The 25,307-nt window shown below is 39.9% G+C and overlaps 3 protein-coding genes and 1 non-coding gene across 4 annotated transcripts; all 4 read left to right on the top strand.

Moving 5' to 3' along the window:
• The first annotated feature begins 1,916 nt into the window (after positions 1–1,916).
• On the top strand, positions 1,917–4,644 carry LOC145895012 (4-galactosyl-N-acetylglucosaminide 3-alpha-L-fucosyltransferase FUT6-like). The gene is made up of 3 exons (XM_082983750.1): positions 1,917–2,850; positions 3,097–3,325; positions 3,704–4,644. The coding sequence occupies exons 1-3, from the start codon at positions 2,537–2,539 to the stop codon at positions 4,316–4,318; spliced, it is 1,158 nt and encodes a 385-aa protein (XP_082839876.1). The 5' UTR covers positions 1,917–2,536; the 3' UTR covers positions 4,319–4,644.
• Positions 4,645–5,250: 606 nt separating this feature from the next.
• On the top strand, positions 5,251–7,119 carry LOC145895224 (uncharacterized). The gene is made up of 4 exons (XM_082983996.1): positions 5,251–5,533; positions 5,841–5,985; positions 6,406–6,512; positions 6,846–7,119. Exons 1-4 carry the CDS (start codon positions 5,282–5,284, stop codon positions 7,095–7,097), a joined length of 756 nt encoding a protein of 251 aa, XP_082840122.1. The 5' UTR covers positions 5,251–5,281; the 3' UTR covers positions 7,098–7,119.
• Positions 7,120–9,767: 2,648 nt separating this feature from the next.
• LOC145896493 (small nucleolar RNA U3) lies at positions 9,768–9,977 on the top strand. The gene has a single exon (XR_014401937.1). It is a non-coding gene; the product is annotated as a small nucleolar RNA U3 (small nucleolar RNA).
• Positions 9,978–21,306: 11,329 nt separating this feature from the next.
• Positions 21,307–23,296, top strand: LOC145895270 (4-galactosyl-N-acetylglucosaminide 3-alpha-L-fucosyltransferase FUT6-like). The gene is made up of 3 exons (XM_082984048.1): positions 21,307–21,713; positions 21,960–22,188; positions 22,567–23,296. The coding sequence occupies exons 1-3, from the start codon at positions 21,400–21,402 to the stop codon at positions 23,179–23,181; spliced, it is 1,158 nt and encodes a 385-aa protein (XP_082840174.1). The 5' UTR covers positions 21,307–21,399; the 3' UTR covers positions 23,182–23,296.
• The last annotated feature ends 2,011 nt before the right edge of the window (positions 23,297–25,307 follow it).

The raw sequence follows: 25,307 nt of genomic DNA, 5'->3' as shown, positions 1-25,307 counted from the left end.
ATAACTCAGTGAATGGGAAGGACAAGCAAGGTTTAAAGTGTACCTGATAGCACGTGAATGGATGGGTGGAATTCTATGGTCGGAAATTGCGCCCACATGGCAGCAATGACGGTGTTGTGTGCGCCAGACCTTATAAAAATTTAAATAGGCTGTATTGATTTGCCAGCTCAAGGCACGAGAATCAGCGCGCTTGAATTTAGCATATATTCTGCTTTCGGGTTTAAATACAATGAGAATACACATGGGTGAGCCCTTCTGGAAATGGAAAAGTTGAGCAATGAGATATATTTGCCAATCCTTGAAAAACTAGTTAAGCGTTGGCGATCTGTGTACCTTGTTTGCCAACAGAGTTTGCACAGAGAACTGAACAAACACAGGTTACTGTTGGTCTGATGGGTGCTGTAGCTCATCTATCAAGTGTTTGGCAAGCCAGCTTGAGCCTTAAAGTTTTATGAAAGCAGAGGATCTATTTAAAACACATGTTGCTGTTTTTTTTTTGTTTTTTTTTGTCGGTAGTCTATAGTAAATAACATACAGTATATTGGCATATGGCATAGTCACGCTGATATTAGAATGAAGCAGGCTTGTGGTCGTTTTGAATTTTGAGTCGGCGATAGTCTTAAGGTTTCTTTAATCGTGTGACGTCAGGCTCGATCGGGGGTTATAATTAGAATGACTTCCTGAAAAGGGTGTTTGAGAAGCAACACAACGCATGATTCTGCCTTATGGGCCGGTTGTAACAAATCCGATGCACTGGACTCCAAAACTCTTTTAACGGAATCTTTAAACTTAACGGATCGTTTAGTCGTGTTTATTTGTTTCATATATAAAGCTTTAAGTTGTCAATATCTAGAGATAAATGTAAGGACTATTCCACAGGCTGAAGTAGATCAAGTGTTCATTTTCTGACAATCCTGACTGTACTTTGTTATGCTCAAACCCTATACGGTTTATTATCTGCGCCCAACCAGTACCTAATTTCCTGCAGAGTTCACTTGAAAATTTACAACATGTCGGTATAACGAAGGTTTTTATATTCTAATGCTTGTCAGTACATATGCAATGTAGGGTCTATTCCACGAGGTGGGCATTTTAAAAGGTCCACTTTATAAGGCGGGCATGTCATTTTGTAGTATCAACGATTTCCTTAATGTATGTATTGCCGCGTCGGAAGGTAAAATGTCGAGTTTACGCTAAATGTCGAGGCAGGCTGTTTTTGTGAAAGATTTATTGGTTGAATAGGTAACCACACGCTCAGATGCTGGAAATATTAAGCAGATGTTTCAAACAATAGTGTTATCATCATCAGTGCTATTAATTGCTGAATTACTGACCTCGCAGACTGTGCCTACTAACAGAGACGGGAAGCAAGCAAACATTACTTTCCTTTTTAAAGTAGTAAGCTACTGAAAAATGTAGGCTCTATTTAAAGTAGTAAGCTCTAGTAAGTTTTTTTGCACTTTTTGTCGGTATTTTAATTACTGCACTCATGCAACTGGAACACACCCAAAATCGTAATAAAAACCCTCGATATATATTTTGCAAAGCGCGTGAATCGCATTCGCAATTACAGTCGGGTTTTGTGGCAGCAAGCGCTGGGAAGATGTGATTCAATTGCGTTCGACCTACATTAACTCGCAGAAGTGAGGAAAGTGGACGCGTGCGTACTTCACCCGTCCAGAAGCATCGACTAACGGAGGCGAGAAATCCGAGAGGGAACATAACACGAGTGACAATGAGTCACGTGACCTGTTAAACGTTTAGTAAACAACGTTTTGCGCGGGCGAATTAACCTTACTTGGGGATTCGAATTTATAAACAGACAAGTGGTGTGTTACTATGTATAACATGTGGACAACCTGAGAAATTCCATGAATGTAAGTTGAATTTAGTAGCTTGGCCAAGGACAATGGGCCTGTACCAGTGTTTCTTACATACTACTTGTCTGTTTTAAATGAGCAATGCCCATCAAGGTGAGGCCATTCAAAATACCGTTGTTGCAGGTATCGAGCAGGCGTTTGGTGGTAAATATGAAGCTTTAGCTAAACCAATGAGATATTGGGCCACGCAATTTTCACAAGTTTGTTTGGGCCACGGAGAAAGTTTAAGTAACACTTGGGCTAAACTGTTTGCACTGCTAACTGGTGACAGATTAACAGACATGTGTCCTGTGGTGCACAGGGAGTTTACAATGTATGAGATATACGATTGCTATACGTGTATGGAGGTTTTGTAATGAATCAAACCCATCGGAAAACCATCCGTGTAAATGTTGGAAAGTGGTATTTGAGGTTATCGTGGAAATGTTTTTAAGTCTTATACGATTTATCGGCTTGACAACTTTCTAAAATTCAGATTGAAAGTTGGTCCCGTTATGGCTTTACAGCCAGCAAACTTAACGCTGTGATTGAATGTTGTCAAGTACATTAACGGTTTGTTATTTTGGCAGTTGTATCGAAAACCCAATCGCAGCATGGAAAAATAGTCCTGAAACCTGAAAACCAGGGGTTCGATTCCCACCCAAAGAAAATTCAAAATGAAAATTAAACATTCGGTAAAAATCAGCTTTTGTTTAATCAACGTTTCCGTGGCAACCACAGTGATTGCGTACCTTTACTGGTCGAGCAACAGCCCAACCCTCTACTCCTACTTCGCACCGATCCACTGGGATGGCAAAAAGAGCGGACTAATATTAATGTGGACGTACCCGTGGAACTTGGTAGCGGAAGGACCCAAAGAAGGGTCAAAGTTCGGTCCATGCACTCTGACCTACGACCGTTGGATGCTCGAGAAAGCGGACGCCGTTGTCTTCCATTATTGGAGAGTTCCAGAAAAGTGGCCGTACTACAGGTTCGCGATATTGCATGCTGTTGATTTAAGCACGTGATTGTGGCTTCATTTTCCTTTTCCTTCTCTCTTTAAACGCTTAGCTTCGTGATTGTTAAAGCTAGCCTGACTTGCGAATATCTGCCATTTAGAAATTGTTCAACCATATGTATTTCGGCCTGCATTATTAAATGACCATAGACCGATATAGAGTGGGTTCGAATCCCGGCGTGGTCAAAACCGAACAGGATTAAATTTTTTTATTTTCAGGCGCCCGAGTCAGCGTTTTGTTTGGTTTTCGTTGGAAAACGCGTGGGTTATCCAGTGGTTCGAAAGCATGGATCTCACCCAATACGACAACTTCTTCAACTGGACGTTGACGTACAGACGAGATGCTGATGTGTATTACCCTTATACTGACCTCTATGAAGTCTGGGACAGCTTGGAAAAAGGCAAACATGTAGTGGACGGAATAATGCAGAGCAAAACGGGACTTGTGGTAAGTTGGTAAAAGAACACGACCTCGCTGGATTAGCAACAGAATCCTTTTTGTTTCTAGCACAGTTTTGGAAAATTGTATCTTTGTCGGTATTTCCTTAGGACCGGGCACATATCTGGTTGTTGGACATTTTGCTCCCTCATTCTAACTATTTCCTTTTTCTATTAACGGCTTTAAATACAAATTTAAACTATCTTTGAGCAATGAAGGAAATTCATTATAACTGTCAAGTTTTTGTCAGAATGTCAGACGCGAAAAAAAATGAAACAATAGTATAACGTTTTTTCAAACTTATTTGTTTTCTTTTACCACACCGGGATTTTGGATTTCCTTCTTGGTATATAAGTCGGGCGCTTGAACGATGTTAAAATGTTTCAGGCTTGGCTTGTGAGCGAATGCGAAAAAAAGAAAGGCGCTTTGATGCGGATGGCTTACGTCAACAAAATGATAGAAGTTATCCCGAACATCGACAGATACGGACGTTGCTTCGGAAATCGCGACGAGATGCCCAATTCCAGAATACACGAGTTCGTTTCCACGCACAAATTCTACCTCTCGTTCGAGAATTCGATTCACTGTCGCGATTACGTCACTGAGAAGTTCTTTCGCCAGGGGTTGCTGGCGGGGACAGTCCCTGTGGTGTGGGGTACGCGCAAGGAAGATTACATCGCGATCGCGCCCCTGGGTTCTTTTATTCACGCCGAAGACTTCGAGTCGCCTCAAAAACTCGCTGAATATCTGTTGTACCTTGATAAAAATGACACAGCCTACAGGGAATATTTCAAATGGCGAGAGACGGAGGGTTTGACGGTTGAGAGGGCGAAAGTGATGGTGCGAGAAGCAAACCCTAACGTGGAGGTGATCACGAGGAATCGGACGGGATTTCATGAACTCTGTTACCGTATATTACACGACGACACGAACAAAGTAATTCCATCCCTTCGTGGCGAATTTATCGAAACCGAACCGAACGAATGTAAGAGTGACACGTGACACATAAAAAAATATGCGCCAAACTTTTGTGAAGGGACAATATGGGTTGTATTGGTGTTACGTCATCAGTGTCGCATGTGCCTTAAACACTACACAAGTGTGTTTGATAATGAATTGTGGTAAAGAAATGTAATCTTATTATAATTCGAAGTGCTATTTACTTATAAACTATTTGCTTGCAAGTGTCTCCACTCCGCCATTTACAAAACCACTCTTTGCTCAGACACAAAAAAGAAAATAAATCAATGCATTTCTTGTCCTTTTGTTCCTTTTCAACTGTTGTACTTGTTTAATTTATGCATTCGTTTTTTTGCTGCAATATAATAAATTAAAGAAGACAGAAGAAATTCCTTCTGTCTATTGCAGGGGGCACCAAACTACGACCCGCGGGCCACATTCGGTTCAAGGCTGCCTCGTCCAGGCCCGCCGGGTTTGGCTCCAAAAACAAAAAAATGTTGTTCACAACGGCCTGCTTTACAAGTCTTGTTTGTCCGTCGCTATATTTTAGTCACTTGACATATATATGGCCCTTTGTGCAAAAACAACGGAATTAGTAAACGAGAAAATGTTGTGAGTCTGTTGTCCAAGAAAATACTGAAATACCGGGACACAAATTGGCCGGCATTCTTCATATTGAATGAAGCAATAGTACTAAAGATGAACGTAGTTTGTGTTCGAAACGTCTACTTAACTTAAGATGATTAACAGCATAATAGCTTTGACTTTAATATTCAAAGTAATAAACTCAAAGTATTTGCACCCAGGTTACCTTTGTTGCGCTTAAAGTGTAATGAACAATTCACCTTGCGTGGTGATATCTATACATACACAATGTGATGAAAGGAAACTATTGGAGCATGACGAAACTTTTTTCGACGTCACGCTTCAGTTGCTTTATTCACACAATGTTTGTGTATCGAAAGACAACGCCTTGGAATTTTGCAAGTTGTAGTGAGCCTTGCTATGAAAGTGTTGGTTGCGGGTGTGGCCAAAACTGGTACAACATCAATGGGAGAAGCATTAAAACTTCTCGGGTATGGAGTGTATGATTTCATGGAGAACTTTTATTACCTCGGCGAAGATTGGGAGAAGCAAGTCAGGGATGGTTTTAAGATGGAGGACATGAGACGAATGTATGAGAATGTTGACGCTGTTGTTGATAGTCCGTGCAACTATTACTGGGAGGAAATATTCGATGCATTTCCTGAAGTCAAGGTGCAAATGCTTCAATAATAAAATCGATATCACTTTTTTCCGCGTCATATCCGTTATTGATAAACAATTAGTTTGATTGGCAGGGATTGTATCAATTATTTCTTTTTTGCACATATATTTCTGGGCAGTTTTATTAATACCACTGAAAATATTTGTGGAAAGTTTATTAAGCTTTTTAGCTGTTGTCCCTAATTCCTTATGCCCTATTAGAAGTTGCAACCTTTGGGTTGGTAGTCACTGTGTATTATAATATTAGAAGAGGATATTTGCACATATCTGTCCTTGTCTAAAAGCTATGTCATTTTAGGTCATTCTGACAACTCGGGAAGATGATGTGTGGTTGCGAAGCTGGAAAAGTCAAGTTCACAAAATAACATCCGACATTCAGTTTCGTCTTGCGCGCATTCTAACTTACACTGGATTGAAGGCCCAATCTCATACTGTATTGAGTGGTATGAACATAGTCGTTTCATTATTGTTCGATTGGGTTTGCGCACAGACAAACCCATCAAAGCAAATTTTTTGTTCGCAAGACTGCAACGTAAATGAACTATACAAGCACAAGATGTGCAATGGACTCGACTAAAACTTCAAGGGCTTTAAAGTTATCGAGTCAGGGCCCGTGCGATGGTGACGTAGGGATTTACACCTAAATGTAGACGAAGTAAAATCTAAAATTAAGGCACTTTCGGTTGGGGCATTACGACAAAACACCTGACTGGATAAGGAACATGTTGTGATATTTTGCGAAAATTTCTAGGAGAAATAAACTTTACAGCCAACTGTCCACACAGGTGTTTCGTGGATCGAAGGCTTGTCGTCAATCCCAGAATTTATAAGAAACTACTGTAATATTACATATTTCTTCGTAGATCATTTTCTTGCAAGATATAAAAGGTGGCCGAACTTTAGAGGCATTCCGCTTTGCGACGAAGCTCTGACACGTTTTAAGAGGAGACACGAACGCAACATAAAACAGGTACAATGTATAAATATAAGAATATCCGTCTAGATTTGTTACAAACTCGTTATACCTCATGATAGAGGTCCCCAAAATTACATAACCTTTAAAGAAAACAGTCTCATGCCTTGTTTCCTTGGTTATATTTATTTTACTAAAATCGCTGCCGGTCCTGAATAATAATCACTAAACGCCAACACAATTCACAAGTATTTTGTTTATTGACTGTTTTACCTTAGGGATTTTTTACTGCATTAAACTGATGAAATCTGAATACTTCTTTTCGATGCTTTTCGTCAATCAACATCTCCCGAAAGTAGCTTCAACCACGTTTTTTTACAAAATGTTCAGATCGTTCCCAAAAACCAGCTTCTAATATACGAAGTGAAGGAAGGTTGGAAACCATTGTGTGAATTCCTAGACCTTCCTGTCCCCGACCAACCTTTTCCACACAAAAATAAACACTCTGTCGTGTTGGATGAATACAGGCGTGAAAATCATCCTGTAATGCAACGGATTGAAACTGAACTCAAGATTTCTATGGCGTGTTTGTTTGTTTTAATTTTATTCATTTGTTACGGGGTGTCAGAAATGTTAATGTAAGACTTACGTGGTACAAACAAAAATGTAGTTAACTTTAATATGAACAGAATAGCCAATACAGTGCTATTGTATTGGCTATTCTGTTCATATTAACGATTTACAAAACCGTTAGTTATGTTCGTAGTTAACTTTGTTTCGTGTATCAAATAACACAATTAAATGATTTTTTTCCATATTCAAAGGATTTTCTTCTCAAACTTTTTATCGTTTCGCAACCCATTTACCACAAAAAAGGTTGAACCAGTGTTTTGGCAACACCGCGATCGCGCACAGATAAATCACGTGGAAGGCGTTCGCGAACAGAAATACGCGAACTCAACTAATGCAAGTCCAAACTATTCTTCCCACACCCGAGATCGTCCTTCACCCACCGAACAACGAAGTTTACAATCCAGCGAAGCCTTTTTCGCTTTCATGAACAACAAAAGCTTGCTTCGCGCCAGTGCAAGCCGTCTTTAGTTCATGATCGACTACACTTGGATTACTTCAAATGACGCTGATGTGTTAGGAATATTCTTGATTTACTTTTGGCAGCAAGTAAAATATGAAAAAGGCAAGTATGGAGGAAGTTTTCCCCATCTATGTCCTGTCAACGACTTCAGGTTGTGTAACTTGCGTCTGGTGCTTTTTTCCCTTCGGTCGTCATGCTTCGTTGATAGTGTCTGCTTGATTCGTTGTCGTATTTCTGAAACTCGCGGATAAAGGCGAAATGTTGAACTTGGATTACTACATTCTAGATAGCCGAGATCGCATTACTTAATAACTTTTAAAAATTTAATAAAAAGTCTGACTTGTTCCTAAAAGAAGTGATCGCACAAGCATCATCTAACAGCATGGCATTAACACCCGGGAACAAAGACTAGGTAGAAATCAAATGCCTTTGACTTCCTTCATATATATGTTCTTCTTTGTCGTACTAAATGGTAAGAATTGCGTTTGATGATCAACGTAGCCTAAAAGGTCTCATCAGTGCAGCTGGTGTGACTATAAGACGACTTTGCTGACCAAACGATAAGTTGCTTATAGTCACACCAGCTGCACTGATGAGACCTTTTAGGTCGAAACAGTGGCCATCTGTCTGCAGCTTATACACAATTCATATTATTGGCTCCACATTGCTTATCATATGGGAAAACTGCTTTGGAGTTTTTGGATGTGTGGCAAGTGCCGTGCATGGAATCAAACTTTGGGTTTTTAACTAAAGACTTCATAAAAGATACAGCAAAAGAACGCTGTTTTCTCCATGGAACGTCATACCACCCCAGACATGTTTACAAGTCAATTGTCCTCGGTGAAGCATGCCTCTTGCGCCGCCTGAACCAAAGACAGTGCCACTACCTCCAAAGTCTTGAAAGACTTGGGGACGAATGCAGGAAATCGGGCTTCTCCAAGAATGTCATTGATAGGAGTATCGCAGAGGCACGAACGTGGTCAACACGCTTCCGAAACTCCAACGACAAGATAAAAGATCATATTATTGCTTCGGGTACAGCATTTCCCCAGGTTCTCAAGTTAACGCAAAAAGAAAGGCAATTAAAGAGCCAGGCCCAAGTCGTTTACAAACGACCACCATCTTTGGGTAACATCTTAACAAATTACCGGCAGCTGGCGCTGCAAACGGACTGCAACGACTCTCTCGGGTGCTACCCTTGTGGGCGGTGCGCATTGTGCGGACACCACGGCAATAACACATCAATGGTTACAGAAACGTCCACAATATCAACAAAACAGGCAAACAATACAAACTGCCGCAACATCTGACGTGTGCGAGTTTCGGCATTTATGTTGCGACATGCACGATCTGTCAGGAACAATATGTTGGCCAAACCAAAAATAAATTTTCAACAAGATGGACACAGCACCGGTCAGACTAGAATTCAGCTAAAGGCAAGTTGGGAGGTAGCGACAAAACGGCTCTGCGCCACCACTTTGCAAACGCGCACCCACTGGCAGGAACGCAACTGAGCATTTCAAGTTGTTTTTCGGTGGTATTTATAGAACAACCAATGGCCGTAAAGCTGGATGTGTGCGAAGCAAAATAGCTGAACCGCACTCAAGCCTCAATAAACATTAAAAAAATGATCTTCCCCGAATTCGTTAGCAATTGCGGGTAGTTATGCTTTATGTTGTTGTGTGGTTTTATGGACAAGTACATCTTTTACCATTGCTTTTAATGCTGTTCAATGACGTCGTGCGGTCATGCTGCGGGTTGTCATTACTCTTTTACGTGCTCACGTGATTCGCACTCCCTTATCTTTCTGCCTCCGGTGTTAGAAAGCCTTGCACAGCAGTGCAGTTCGTAGTTGGGCAGATGTTGTAGTAAGGGCCACAGTGTTTACCATTTTAGTTTTATTTTATTTTATTTGCTTGCCTATCTTGTGTAAAGGTAGCTTCGAGTGCTTTATTGCAGAAACTGATGATGCCTTTGTAGGCGAAATCGATTTTTCGTATTTCATAAATTAACCGACTGACGGTAATCAGAAACACTTGGTTTCAAACTTTAGCTTCCACCAATTTATTGATGTCTGACAGCACCTCCTCTGTTTTATTGAAGCCTAAACATTGAACATGATAATGTGAAACGCAGTGTTTGGTTTCATAAGATCGAGGCGCCACAAACGCGAGAACTCACAGTAAGTTTCTTTGCTTCACTACGTCGTGTGTTTGGTTAAGATCATACTTTTAGGGATCATTTCTATAGTATGTATCTTGAAAACGTCATTCAAACGTGACGGACCCCCAACTGCGATGATGAGATGCAGTGTTTCCTTCTGAGCATGAAGCTTGGTGGAGGTTGGAGTTTATTCTCCTCCTCTGCTTTGAGGAATGTTCTCTCTTCCTGTATTGGGAGAGGGAGGAAGGAAACGCGTTCTGAGCAGTTAGTTTATCATACGGACTTCACAAACCATTTGTAGTGGCTGTTATTTTGCATTGAGTAAGACATTTAGTCCTCCACACACAAGAAAATTAAAATTGTATTTAAAAGATGCACAAATCCACTTATATTGTCCCACGCAGTATTTTGTTTCATGACCTCGGGGTGCCATAAGTTATTTTTACATAATTTGACCTTTGCATGGATTCAAACCCAAGGCTTTCCCGAACCAAATTATCAGGTCATAGAAGAGAATAAACAGAAACTGAATGAAATGATCGAACTTTGACAGGAAGAAAGAGCCCCATAGAAAAAATTGGCTTGTTGACCCGAAAAACTATGACATCCGGGCTGCTGTCAAAAGTACACGAGTTACTTAAAGCATTGGAAAATCCTGTATGTTCCGAAGGGTCGTACATGATTTAAAAAAATTGAGCAATTTTACTAAAACTGTCCGAGCTATCCCCGGTCTTCCGTAGACAATATATTTGCCAGCTAACCTATCTCACAGCATACAAGACGTCTTACTGATTAAGGCCTCAGTATTTATGTGGTGATCAGGTTGTTAACATAGCATAGCATGGTCGAGAAAGTGACGACTTACTAAGGACGAAAGTGGAATGTAGAGAGAAAGAAGTATCAGCATTAAGATTGGAGGTTCCAAGCAGTGGAAAAAACCAAACACAATACATGTAACGGAGATTGGCGACAATGTGGCTACAGTCTGACGGTTTGAATAAATTGACGGTGAATTTAAACTAAATGCGGTTACTACAAGCAATTGCTAACGACCAATACGAGATGCTACAAGGGTGCTAATTCGTCCCAATCAACACGTTACTTATTTCACCATGTTGCTTTGCACTAGAAGAGCCAATAATTTTCAGGTTGATTATCTAAGGACAAAGTGCACTATTTAATCAACTCTTAAAATCACTTAGATAAGCAACAAGAGAGGTTGCTTAAAGGCCACCATGGTTGGCCAAAACAGTCAGAATCCCGCCGAAAAAAGCATAAAATCGATACTAGCAGACAAAGAGCGCTTGTTCAGTTCACCATGTAAATTAAAAAACAAGTAAATAATGAAAAAATAAAAATATTTTACATCTCCAAATACATCACAAAAGCGTGACAAATGTGAATATGTGATTTAGAAACGCCAAAATTCAGCAACGCTTACCAAGTGTTTGCACAACTTTTAACTTCTTGTCACATTTATTTCGCCAATGTGGTTTTTCAGCTCTCGACAAATTTTCGCAACATTCGATTACTTCTTCTGCTTTCTGGATGTTTTTTTTAGCCTTTCGAAGGTAGTCCATGTGCGTTACACCCATATATGGGTCTGATGACGTCGATTCATTCGAATAATTATCAATATTTTTTTGAGATTGTTCAATGTAGGCAGATTGGTACATTTCAACGTAAACGTCTCCAAGCATCACATATCCTTCTGCTACCACGCTTAGTCGCTTAACACGTTCTGGAGCACGGCGTATGATTTTTTTAAGTGTCGTTTTCGCCCTAGCATATTTCCGCAGCATGTACATAATTCGACCCACGTACAGTCCACATTGGAAACACAGATAGTGTTTCAAATCCTTGTTATAAGGACCCACCCTCTCCATACTTAGCTTACATCGAACGGCCCACTCTAAAACAACCGAAGAAACCAGTGCTTGGTGCTTTTTCACATGAATTAGGGCATCACTCAGAGCGCATAACTCTTGAGCACATCCTAACAATCCTACAATTTTGTTCGCAGGGTCATGCAAATTCTGAAAAGAGTTTGTTGCTGACATTATCAAAACAGCACAATCAAAATAATTTTCTGACAATCTCTCTAGGTTTGCGAATTCCAAGAGGTTTCGGCATGCTGAAGCTTCAGTTGGAGCAAAGCTTGCCAAATCGTTGATGTACCCGTCGATGTCTTTAAAACAACTTTCGTTTTTGAAACTTTGCTTCAGACTGTCTCGGAGTTTTATGGCCCTTCTTTTTGTGAAAACCTTCCACATGTCATCATCTGGAGGTAAAAGACAGGTTTGCAAAAAATTTAATTATTAACGTGATTGCTTGCGTTGTTTTCTTTTTATTGCATGCCATTTAAACCGGTGGTTACTATGTTTACATCCACGAACACGTACAGTGGCCATATATGTGCAGCTTACAAAATTCAAATGTTTGTCTCCATGCGTATTTGTACGATACTCATGTACCTTTATCCTTCAGAAAGCTCTTCAGTCGTTTTTCGAAATCGGCTTCTTTCCCTTGGTGAATTTTGTCGACCCTGCAATACGAGGCCAAAGTGAACGCCACTGCCAACCCAGAATAAGTTATCATGCTCTTAGTTATTTTTGTTATCATGTATTACGTGTTAAGACTTGGTTGTAGGTTTAATTTGTGACGTCACAAACGTCCCCGAACCTGGTCAACCCTTACCGATTTCGAGCTAAATCAAAGGGAAACCTCTTTTGTTGATTGACCACGAAGTCAAACAACCTATCTCCAACTTTAGGTTGTGTTGATTTTTCTGCTGCAAAATTATAAACACATATTTTCACCATGTGCGTTTCCTTTACCCAAGATTTCGAAGCCTACATACTTGTTTTCTCATCGCCTTTTGTTGTTGAACTCTGCGAAAACAGAACATATGTATTATATTTGTACATTAGTTTCCAATGTCCTAACCATCGATGTTAATCAATCAAAAAAACTTATACCTTAGATGTAATGTCGCCTGGTGGATCGGGGCTTCTTTTGTGTTGAAGATGCGTCCCCTCATGATGGGTTTGTGATCCTTTGTTCAACTCCCCGTGAGTGTCTAAACCACGTCATAATCATGAATGTGATTAGCACAAAATATATTTCTATGTAAAATCAAAACAGCGAGCGCACTGAACCAACCCACTGAGTTGTCAGCAAGATAGCTGTGGATTTTCATAGAAATACATATCGTGATATGTGACGCAAGCAACTGGAAAAAGTAGCAAAATGATCCACATTCCTTTTTTTGAGAAAAAAAAATCTAAACCAGAAATTGATTCACAGCAATAACATTTGCTACGTCTGTAAAAATATAATTCTGGTGCATTCCAACAGAAGAAATAAAGCAATGTAACACATACGCAGTGATCGTCTTGCTGAAACAATTGTGGTAAACACAAGGGCTATTCCAGCAACAATCCGTAACTGATATCTGCAATAAAAAAGCGTGGTCACTTGATCAAATAACAAACCGTGATGAAATGAGGGCAGCAGAGAGCTAGTAAAAAAACTTTCCAATTGTTAATTCAAAACGACAATAATCCCGGAGAAAACCGCTGGACAGCAAACAATCAATGGAACTAAATCGCTGATTTATTTGTACATTTTTGAGTTGCCAATTTGCAGGAAATGCTTTCATGTTGATGTATGCTATCAAATGAAAGATTCCATTTATATTTTGAGATTTTTTTGTATGCATTTACATCATTTGCTTTCTGGCATATAAGTTGTATCATGTGTTTGCAGGTACTTTTTTCGTTGAACCTGATATTGCTTGTCCCAGTATGCTTATACTTGCACATACAATATTTTGTGCATTGTAAATAGCATGGGACAAATTGTTGGAAAACGATTGTTTGCTATAACGCCCGAGGTTTCCGTTTCTTTCATCAATCAATATTGGAGCAGTGCTTCAGGTTCCGCTTTAACAGGATTTATTTCTCTATACCGTAGTCTATATATCAGATTTTTTCCTCATTGCTACGTAACATTCCACAGTATTGGTTATTTATGTTAGTTTTGCCAAATATGAATTAAGTGTCTTCACGCATAGACTCAAAACTTCATTTTCTTGTCATTTGGCGTACGAGATCGATAACAAGAGTTACACTAACAGGTCGAAATAGTGGACATCTTTCGGGAAATCACATAATTCATATCATTAGATTCTTACAGAATGATTTTTTTGTAACCTATAGTACATATACCTTTGAAATTAGTAATTAGCGCGCTCTCAAGGAACATTTTGACCAATAAAACTATGCCGTGACTGAATACCGATGTGACTAAGTAACTTTTTGTACGTTATGCCTTTTGTGTAATTACTCTCCCAAATTAGTTACAATATAGAAATTTAGAAAATGCACCCTATCATTCTAGGTATAATGACAAGAATGTTACCTTGTGTTCTCTCAGTAGCTATAGAAATCTTTAGATGACAGCAATCTATTAATAAACTGTAGTCTATCTCTGGTATAGACACACAACGCCGACCGTAGCAATGTAGTTGTTAATAAAAAAAACAGTTTCCATACCTTGCGTTCATTCTTTATCCAAGGTTCACAAAACAGACATCAGTCTTTCACAATTTAGAAACACTAAACCTAATTGTTAGCAACCAAAAAACTCCAACAAAACTTACAAAAGCTTTAACTGTTACGAAATATAAAAGCATTCGAATTCAATGAACAGTCAACATGAAAAGCATTTCTTCAGCCCACTTCCTTGGTAAAACCAACCACCCATCTATGGTTGAACTCCAGGATATGCTTTGCGCAGAACACTTTGACGAAGCGCAAATAATTCAGTGTTTTGACGCATGCTGTTGTCACATGGATGGCATTAGATTGTTTTCCAAAGGTGATTTCCTGTCGTCAGCGTCGTTTAGCTTTGATATTCATCTGCCGTGTTTATGTGGGAATTATTCTGCAAATAAGATGGCACTGGCAAAATTTAATGATTGTGTATTGAAATAGAAATGTAACGCATGCAAACTTTTTAACGCAGTACAACAGGACAAAAATCAGTTCCTCTTTTAAATTTTCACTGCAGCCGTATTATGAGCAGCTCTAACGATGGCCATATGCATGACCTACAGTTTTCCAACGAAATCGCGGGTTGAAATTGACTTTCCCTAATTTTTGAAAACCCTTAAAACTGTGTAGGTTTTTGAAGTTTCTGGGACAAGGTTTTGGCGTTACAATTTAGCTAGTTTTGTTACCTGTGGGTGTTGTCGAAATTTAAGTTATAGTTATAAAAGTTATAAAAAGAAGCATAGTGCCGGCATTATTTGCAGAGATACGCGTCGTTTAATTCAAATTAAACTAAGCGTTTACGGCGGTGTTTGCATGCAGTTTCCCACAACGTATTCAAGGGGTCAGTGGTTTTGTTTTACGACCCTGGCAATTTGTGGTGTTAATAATGGGAAGATAGTAAAAACACCAGAGTGCTGCCAGAACACCTATAACCCAGCAACCAATTTTGTTATCATTGTATAGATTAGGGCCAACACTGAATGGAAAATAAGTGTACATTTTTATTTTTTTTTCATTAGATCACCCCTTTTTTTATTAGATCATTTTGCTCCTTTTTTTACAAAATAATGTCCAAACAGGGGTAATATGTCTCCAGGAGAGCAGCTTAGGCCATTGCTCAAACAATGTTGACCTGGGTGTAGAGATACGACCTGGGACTAACATTTAACACAAAAAGTGAAATTCTTTTCATTTCGCAAAAAAATCCGTCAGATTTTGCAACTCAAGTTTTAAAAATCCCATGTAAGTCTTCATAGTAGTGGTTTATGGTTCAGAAGCATATTGCCATCTATTTAAACATATAATTACGGATATAGTTAAAAAAAACATCTGTATAGGGGGCGCTATGTTGAGAATCATTGCATGGGACGGGCATTTCCCAACCTCGAAACTTCCTTCAATAGAAACACTACCATCAAGGCTGAAGTTTTTTTTTTAAGTCTCTCTCAAAGTGCCAAGCCATTAAAAACAATGAATGAAACGACTCACTGTATAATCTTCTAAAGATTGTGAAGTCAGAGCTGACGACGACGTCATATTTAGTATGGTCAGTGCCACTTTAGTAAGGCTTAAATAGGTTAGCATTGATGTAAAGTTTAAAAATGTACTGCTCTTCTGGCATTATACATTTTTAAATTGCAATAGAAATGTTTGTTTGCGAAATGGAAAATGCTACATAATTTGTACTTTTTCTCCATTTAATGACGGACAATAAAATCTCCCTTGCTTTGTGCAGATTTCTGGATATTCGTCACTTTTATCCTTGCAATCGATAAAACCGTCGCAAACTTTGCTCTGGGGAATGTTAAGAAGTCCATTTTTCGCGTTGCAGTGTTTCCGATGTCGGCAAAGAAGAGGGTCTTCATCGTGCTCATGACGTATGTCTGATTCTTCATTACGAACTGGATAATCGCAGTCCCGTTTTCCGTCGCAGAAGAGGTTGTTCTGCAGCCTCCTCCATCCCCAAAACTGATAAAATTGTGAGTTAAAAGTGTGGCACTGTATGTTACACTTTGTTAATTTATGAGCTGCAGACAGTTCAGCAGCCTACTGTGCTGTCGTTCGTCACCGGTATTTCGCTCCTGGTTTGACGTCGACTGCAACGAAACTACTAAGTCTCTACTGATAAAACCTGATAGGTTGAAATAGTGTGCACTGTCTGCAGCATGTACTTAGTTAGTATATGTTTCGAATTCTTGCAAAGTGATACATGCATGATCCTTATCGTATACATTAAAAAGTCAAACTATCGTTCAAAAATAACGTTATACAACATAGTTATTCTATTGGTTAACTAAATGTTTTTTTTTCACGAAATGCGTCTTTGCATTGTACGGTGGCGGTTTCGGTGGGTGTCGATATGCAATGTTATTGTTTAGATCTTTCGTCAATATTTCCGGTTTACCAACTAATCCGATATTTTCGCTGAGTTTAGGAATATGGTTTGGAAATGGTTGGGTCCCTTCTAATATTTCCATCCAAGTGAATTATTTGATTGAATACAATTACTATTAAATGATGAATTAATAAACCAGGTCACTTACCCAACACAGCCATGTCCCCAGTACATAGTTACTTGTTGCCGTTTTTGAGCAATCGGTTTTCTCCATCTTGAAAACACTGAAGGAATTTGGTTCAGTTCAGCTAATCGTAAATGAGTTACATGACATTGCGCAATATTCGATTTTTTCTGCCAAACCACTATAACCGATGCATGTACCAGTACAGGATTGCAATTTTTTGGGGTGTTTTTTAATTTTGGAATCATCCTCCATGGTTTTGGACGCCAATTGCCGACAAACTTTAAAGACTTACCGGTGAAACTTGCCACACTCGTTAAGTTTCACAGTTTCACAAAGACACTCATCGCTCATATCAGGGCAATCAATGACGTCATCACACACACTCGATCTTGAGATAATCATGGGGTCATTTATACACGGAAAGCACAAGCGATTATTGAAAGTGTAAGATTCCCGCAAGTCGCTGTAAAAAAATTCGTCTGCACAACTTTGCCAGCAAAACATAATAGATTGCAAATTACCTGACGTTTTTTTTTTGAACAGTGTAACACAAATCAGATTTATCGTCGCAGTCGATAATATCGTCCCTAAGAAATAATTGCGGAAGATTGCAATCCCTGCCATTCCGAACACATTTGAATCCATGTCCATTATTCGGGTGTTGGAAAGCGGGACAGTCATTACATGGATCATCATCACAAACTGTCGAACGTTCCCAGCAAGCCGAATTCGGACACAGGAAGTGGGAAGGGCAGATGTCACAAAGCGTTTTGTTGACGCATTGGATGTTTCCTTTGCAGAACTGCTTTCGCCGAAGAGCGCATACGTTTTTTGAACGTCGGTAGTCATTCTTGTTGTCACAACTGTATAATAAGTGTATTTATACACTATACATCAATTATAAATCAATGCGCGGAATTTCAGGCTTGTAAATGTTTAAACCCAATGTACAAATACAATGTTTTTACTTCATGAAATCAGCAAAACCAGCAACACTTCTTTCGCGTGACACAAGTTAACCTTCAATTTCAATTTTTTGAATGTTACTATAACAACTTTGTGTCAACAGTTCAGGTTTTAGAAAACATGTTTCGCTTTTTATTAAGCATCTTCAGTTGTTATTCAAATAGACTGTGCAACAATACACACCTAAAACACTTGCTTGGGAAAATGTATGCAGTATTAGCCTGGTATCATTTAGTAAAATATACTTTGTCAATTTACACAAAACCAAAGGCGAAAACAAAACAAAACAGGAAATGTATGCATATATATATATATATATATATATATATATATAAGAGCATTAGGTTTGCAGACTTGGCAGGACATGCTGATCCAGCTAGGCTGCAATGCCTGCGCTGCCAAGCCTGCAAACCTAATGATCGCGATACGATAGCTGTGATCGCCAAACAAGGACCTGCGCAGTGGGGTGATCCTGTCAATCATGCAAACCTAATGATCACGATACGATAGCTGTGATCGCCAAGCAAGGACCTGCGCAGTGGGGTGATCCTGCCAATCATGCAAACCTAATGATCACGATACGATAGCTGTGATCGCCAAGCAAGGACCTGCGCAGTGGGGTGATCCTGTCAATCATGCAAACCTAATGATCACGATACGATAGCTGTGATCGCCAAGCAAGGACCTGCGCAGTGGGGTGATCCTGCCAATCATGCAAACCTAATGATCGCGATACGATAGCTGTGATCGCCAAGCAAGGACCTGCGCAGTGGGGTGATCCTGTCAATCATGCAAACCTAATGATCACGATACGATAGCTGTGATCGCCAAGCAAGGACCTGCGCAGTGGGGTGATCCTGCCAATCATGCAAACCTAATGATCGCGATACGATAGCTGTGATCGCCAAGCAAGGACCTGCGCAGTGGGGTGATCCTAGCAATCATGTCATTGCATGAAACATTACTGCGTCATAAAATATAAGAAATTAAGGATAATTACTACAAACCCAACAGGGGGTTGTAATGCATTTGGGTGCAGGGGTTTGTACCTTATGTAAGTGGCATTTGGTTTGTCATAAAAGGTAGGAAATACTTCCGCTATCTCATCGCTTCCGGGTTGGGTGCGGTTGGTTTTGGAATATAACTCAGTGAATGGGAAGGACAAGCAAGGTTTAAACTGTACCTGATAGCACGTGAATGGATGGGTGGAATTCTATGGTCGGAAATTGCCCCCACATGGCAGCAATGACGGTGTTGTGTGCGCCAGACCTTATAAAAATTTCAACAGGCTGTATCGATTTGCCAGCTCAAGGCACGAGAATCAGCGCGCTTGAATTTAGCATATATTCTGCTTTCGGGTTTACAATGAGAATACACATGGGTGAGCCCTTCAGGAAATGGAAAAGTTGAGCAATGAGATATATTTGCCGATCCTTGAAAAACTAGTTAAGCGTTGGCGATCTATGTACCTTGTTTGCCAACAGAGTTTGCACAGAGAACTGAACAAACACAGGTTACTGTTGGTCTGATGGGTGCTGTAGCTCATCTATCAAGTGTTTGGCAAGCCAGCTTGAGCCTTAAAGTTTTATGAAAGCAGAGCATCTATTTAAAACACATGTTGCTGTTTTTTTTTGTTTTTTTTGTCGGTAGTCTATAGTATATAACATACAGTATATTGGCATATGGCATAGTCACGCTGATATTAGAATGAAGCAGGCTTGTGGTCGTTTTGAATTTTGAGACTGCGATAGTCTTAAGGTTTTTTTAATCGTGTGATGTCAGGCTCGATCGGGGGTTATAATTAGAATGACTTCCTGAAAAGGGTGTTTGAGAAGCAACACAACGCATGATTCTGCCTCATGGGCCGGTTGTAACAAATTCGATGCACTGGACTCCAAAACTCTTTAAACGGAATCCTTAAACTTAACGGATCGTTTAGTCGTGTTTATTTGTTTCATATAAGCTGTAAGTTGTCAATTTCTAGAGATAAATGTAAGGACTATTCCACAGGCTGAAATAGATCAAGTGTTCATTTTCTGACAATCCAGACTGTACTTTGCTATGCTCAAGCCCTATACGTTTTACTATCTGCGCCCAACCAGTACCTAATTTCCTGCAGAGTTCACTTGAAAATTTACAACATGTTGGTATAACGAAGGTTTTTATATTCTAATGCTTGTCAGTACATATGCAATGTAGGGTCTATTCCACGAGGTGGGCATTTTAAAAGGTCCACTTTATAAGGCGGGCATGTCATTTTGTAGTATCAACGATTTCCTTAATGTATGTATTGCCGCGTCAGAAGGTAAAATGTCGAGTTTACGCTAAATGTCGAGGCAGGCTGTTTTTGTGAAAGATTTATTGGTTGAATAGGTAACCACACGCTCAGATGCTGAAAATATTAAGCAGATGTTTCAAACAATAGTGTTATCATCATCAGTGCTATTAATTGCTGAATTACTGACCTCGCAGGCTGTGCCTACTAACAGAGACCGGAAGCAAGCAAACATTACTTTCCATTTTAAAGTTGTAAGCTACTGAAAAATGTAAGCTCTAGTGAGTTTTTTTGCACTTTTTGTCGGTATTTTAATCACTGCACTCATGCAACTGGAACACACCCAAAATCGTAATAAAAACCCTCGATATATATTTTGCAAAGCGCGTGAATCGCATTCGCAATTACAGTCGGGTTTTGTGGCAGCAAGCGCTGGGAAGATGTGATTCAATTGCGTTCGACCTACATTAACTCGCAAACATGAGGAAAGTGGACGCGTGCGTACTTCACCCGTTCAGAAGCATCGACTAACGGAGGCGAGAAATCCGAGAGGGAACATAACACGAGTGACAATGAGTCACGTGACCTGTTAAACGTTTAGTAAACAACGTTTTGCGCGGGCGAATTAACCTTACTTGGGGATTCGAATTTTTAAACAGACAAGTGGTGTGTTACTATGTATAACTGTGGACAACCTGAGAAATTCCATGAATGTAAGTTGAATTTAGTAGCTTGGCCAAGGACGATGGGCCTGTACCAGTGTTTCTTACATACTACTTGTCTGTTTTAAATGAGCAATGCCCATCAAGGTGAGGCCATTTAAAATACCGTTGTTGCAGGTATCGAGCAGGCGTTTGGTGGTAAATATGAAGCTTTAGCTAAACCAATGAGATATTGGGCCACGCAATTTTCACAAGTTTGTTTGGGCCACGGAGAAAGTTTAAGTAACACTTGGGCTAAACTGTTTGCACTGCTAACTGGTGACAGATTAACAGACATGTGTCCTGTGGTGCACAGGGAGTTTACAATGTATGAGATATACGATTGCTACGTGTATGGAGGTTTTGTAATGAATCAAACCCATCGGAAAACCATCCGTGTAAATGTTGGAAAGTGGTATTTGAGGTTATCGTGGAATGTTTTTAAGTCTTATACGATTTATCGGCTTGACAACTTTCTAAAATTCAGATTGAAAGTTGGTCCCGTTATGGCTTTACAGCCAGCAAACTTAACGCTGTGATTGAATGTTGTCAAGTACATTAACGGTTTGTTATTTTGGCAGTTGTATCGAAAACCCAATCGCAGCATGGAAAAATAGTCCTGAAACCTGAAAACCAGGGGTTCGATTCCCACCCAAAGAAAATTCAAAATGAAAATTAAACATTCGGTAAAAATCAGCTTTTGTTTAATCAACGTTTCCGTGGCAACCACAGTGATTGCGTACCTTTACTGGTCGAGCAACAGCCCAACCCTCTACTCCTACTTTGCACCGATCCACTGGGATGGCAAAAAGAGTGGACTAATACTAATGTGGACGTACCCGTGGAACTTGGTAGCGGAAGGACCCAAAGAAGGGTCAAAGTTCGGTCCATGCACTCTGACCTACGACCGTTGGATGCTCGAGAAAGCGGACGCCGTTGTCTTCCATTATTGGAGAGTTCCAGAAAAGTGGCCGTACTACAGGTTCGCGATATTGCATGCTGTTGATTTAAGCACGTGATTGTGGCTTCATTTTCCTTTTCCTTCTTTCATTGAACGCTTAGCTTCGTGATTGTTAAAGCTAGCCTGACTTGCGAATATTTGCCATTTGGAAATAGGTCAACCATATGTATTTCGGCCTGCATTATTAAATGACCATAGACCGATATAGCGCGGGTTCGAATCCCGGCGTGGTCAAAACCGAACAGGATTAAAATGTTTCATTTTCAGGCGCCCGAGCCAGCGTTTTGTTTGGTTTTCGTTGGAAAACGCATGGGTTATCCAGTGGTTCGAAAGCATGGATCTCACCCAATACGACAACTTCTTCAACTGGACGTTGACGTACAGACGAGATGCTGATGTGTATTACCCTTATACTGACCTCTATGAAGTCTGGGACAGCTTGGAAAAAGGCAAACATGTAGTGGACGGAATAATGCAGAGCAAAACGGGACTTGTGGTAAGTTGGTAAAAGAACACGACCTCGCTAGATTAGCAACAGAATCCTTTTTGTTTGTAGCAAAGTTTTGGAAAATTGTATCTTTGTCGGTATTTCCTTAGGACCGGTCACATATCTGGTTGTTGGACATTTTGCTCCCTCATTCTAACTATTTCCTTTTTCTATTAACGGCTTTAAATACAAATTTAAACTATCTTTGAGCAATGAAGGAAATTCATTATAACTGTCAAGTTTTTGTCAGAATGTCAGACGCGAAAAAAAATGAAACAATAGTATAACGTTTTTTCAACCTTATTTGTTTTCTTTTACCACACCGAGATTTCGGATTTCTTTCTTGGTGTATGAGTCGGGCGCTTGAACAATGTTAAAATGTTTCAGGCTTGGCTTGTGAGCGAATGCGAAAAAAAGAAAGGCGCTTTGATGCGGATGGCTTACGTCAACAAAATGATAGAAGTTATCCCGAACATCGACAGATACGGACGTTGCTTCGGAAATCGCGACGAGATGCCCAATTCCAGAATACACGAGTTCGTTTCCACGCACAAATTCTACCTCTCGTTCGAGAATTCGATTCACTGTCGCGATTACGTCACTGAGAAGTTCTTTCGCCAGGGGTTGCTGGCGGGGACAGTCCCTGTGGTGTGGGGTACGCGCAAGGAAGATTACATCGCGATCGCGCCCCTGGGTTCTTTTATTCACGCCGAAGACTTCGAGTCGCCTCAAAAACTCGCTGAATATCTGTTGTACCTTGATAAAAATGACACAGCCTACAGGGAATATTTCAAATGGCGAGAGACGGAGGGTTTGACGGTGGAGAGGGCGAAAGCGATGGTGCAAGAAGCTAACCCTAACGTGGAGGTGATCACGAGGAATCGGACGGGATTTCATGAACTCTGTTACCGTATATTACACGACGACACGAACAAAGTAATTCCATCCCTTCGTGGCGAATTTATCGAAACCGAACCGAACGAATGTAAGAGTGACACGTGACACATAAAAAAATATGCGCCAAACTTTTGTGAAGGGACAATATGGGTTGTATTGGTGTTACGTCATCAGTGTCGCATGTGCCTTAAACACTATGTGTCTCCACTCCGCCATTTACAAAACCACTCTTTGCTCAGACACAAAAAAGAAAATAAATCAATGCATTTTTGTCCTTTTGTTCCTTTTCAACTGTTGTACTTGTTTAATTTATGCATTCGTTTTTTTGCTGCAATATAATAAATCAAAGAAAATAGAAGAAAATCCTTCTGTTTATTGCAGGGGGCACCAAACTACGACCCGCGGGCCACATTCGGTTCAAGGCTGCCTCGTCCAGGCCCGCCGGGTTTGGCTCCAAAAACAAAAAAATGTTGTTCACATCGGCCTGCTTTACAAGTCTTGTTTGTCCGTCGCTATATTTTAGTCACTTGACATATATATGGCCCTTTGCGAAAACAACGGTAAACAAGAAAATGTTGTCGGTCTGTTGTCCAAGAAAATACTGAAATACCGGGACACAAATTGGCCGGCATTCTTCATGTTGAATGAATCAATAGTACTAATGATGAACGCAGTTCGTGCTCGAAACTTCTACTTTAACTTAAGATGATTAACAGCATAATAGCTTTGACTTTCACATTCGAAGTAATTAACTCAAAGTATGTGCACCCAGGTTACCTTCGTTGCGCTTAAAGTGTAATGAACAATTAACCTTGTGTGGTGATATCCATAAATACACAATGTGATGAAAGGAAACTATTGGAGCATGACGAAACTTTTTTCGACGTCACGCTTCAGTTGCTTTATTCACACAATGTTTGTGTATCGAAAGACAACGCCTTGGAATTTTGCAAGTTGCAGTGGGCCTTGCTATGAAAGTGTTGGTTGCGGGTGTGGCCAAAACTGGTACAACATCAATGGGAGAAGCATTAAAACTGCTCGGGTATGGTGTGTATGATTTCATGGAGAACTTTTATTACCTCGGCGAAGATTGGGAGAAGCAAGTCAGGGATGGTTTTAAGATGGAGGACATGAGACGAATGTATGAGAATGTTGACGCTGTTGTTGATAGTCCGTGCAACTATTACTGGGAGGAAATATTCGATGCATTTCCTGAAGTCAAGGTGCAAATGCTTCAATAATAGAATCGATATCACTTCTTTCCGCGTCATATCCGTTATTGAAAAACAATTAGTTTGATTGGCAGGGATTGTATCAATTGGCAGGGATTGTATCATTATTTCTTTTTTGCACATATATTTCTGGGCAGTTTTAATAATACCACTGAAAATATTTGTGGAAAGTCTATTAAGCTTTTTAGCTGTTGTCCCTAATTCATTATGCCCTATTAGAAGTTGCAACCTTGGGGTTGGCAGTCACTGTGTATTATGATATTAGGAGAGGATATTTGCTTATATCTGTCTTTGTCTAAAAGTTATAGTATTGTCATTTTAGGTCATTCTGACAACTCGAGAAGATGATGTGTGGTTGCGAAGCTGGAAAAGTCAAGTTCACAAAATAACATCCGACATTCAGTTTCGTCTTGCGCGCATTCTAACTTACACTGGATTGAAGGCCCAATCTCATATTGTATTAAGTGGTATGAACATAAACGTTTCATTATTGTTCGATTGGGTTTCCGCACACACAAACCCTTCAAATCAAATTATTTCGTTGCTGCATCGTAAATGAACTATACAAGCCAAAGATGTGTAATGGACTCAAAAATATGTATAATGGGCCCGTGCGATAGTGACGTAGGGATCTACACCATCATGTAGAAAAAGTAAAATATAAAATTAAGTCACTTTCGGTTGGGGCATTACGATAAAACTGGATAAGGAACATGTGATATTTTGCGAAGATTTCCAAGAGAAATAAGTTACTTTACAGCCAACTGTCCACACACGAAGTTTCGCGTATCGAAGGCTTGTCGTCAATCCCCCGTAACATTACATATTTCTTCGTAGATCATTTTCTTGCAAGATACAAAAGGTGGCCAAACTTTAGAGGCATTCCGCTTTGCGACGAAGCTTTGAAACGTTTTAAGAGGAGACACGAACGCAACATAAAACAGGTACAATGTATAAATATGTTTGTGAAGAATATCCGTCTAGATTTGTTACAAACTC

The sequence above is a fragment of the Ascidia mentula genome, chromosome 3 (assembly GCF_947561715.1).
Source record: "Ascidia mentula chromosome 3, kaAscMent1.1, whole genome shotgun sequence".
Taxonomy (NCBI): Eukaryota; Metazoa; Chordata; class Ascidiacea; order Phlebobranchia; family Ascidiidae; genus Ascidia; species Ascidia mentula.
Note: the sequence above shows the minus strand (reverse complement) of the source record. Positions and strands in the feature narration are given on the sequence as shown.

Coding starts and splice junctions, on each gene's coding strand:
- LOC145895012 (XM_082983750.1), top strand. CDS start 2,537: ATGAAAATTAAACATTCGGTAAAAATCAGCTTTTGTTTAATCAACGTT. Junction 2,851..3,096: donor GAAAAGTGGCCGTACTACAG/GTTCGCGATATT, acceptor TTTTATTTTCAG/GCGCCCGAGTCAGCGTTTTG. Junction 3,326..3,703: donor AGAGCAAAACGGGACTTGTG/GTAAGTTGGTAA, acceptor AAAATGTTTCAG/GCTTGGCTTGTGAGCGAATG.
- LOC145895224 (XM_082983996.1), top strand. CDS start 5,282: ATGAAAGTGTTGGTTGCGGGTGTGGCCAAAACTGGTACAACATCAATG. Junction 5,534..5,840: donor ATGCATTTCCTGAAGTCAAG/GTGCAAATGCTT, acceptor ATGTCATTTTAG/GTCATTCTGACAACTCGGGA. Junction 5,986..6,405: donor ATCTCATACTGTATTGAGTG/GTATGAACATAG, acceptor ATTTCTTCGTAG/ATCATTTTCTTGCAAGATAT.
- LOC145895270 (XM_082984048.1), top strand. CDS start 21,400: ATGAAAATTAAACATTCGGTAAAAATCAGCTTTTGTTTAATCAACGTT. Junction 21,714..21,959: donor GAAAAGTGGCCGTACTACAG/GTTCGCGATATT, acceptor TTTCATTTTCAG/GCGCCCGAGCCAGCGTTTTG. Junction 22,189..22,566: donor AGAGCAAAACGGGACTTGTG/GTAAGTTGGTAA, acceptor AAAATGTTTCAG/GCTTGGCTTGTGAGCGAATG.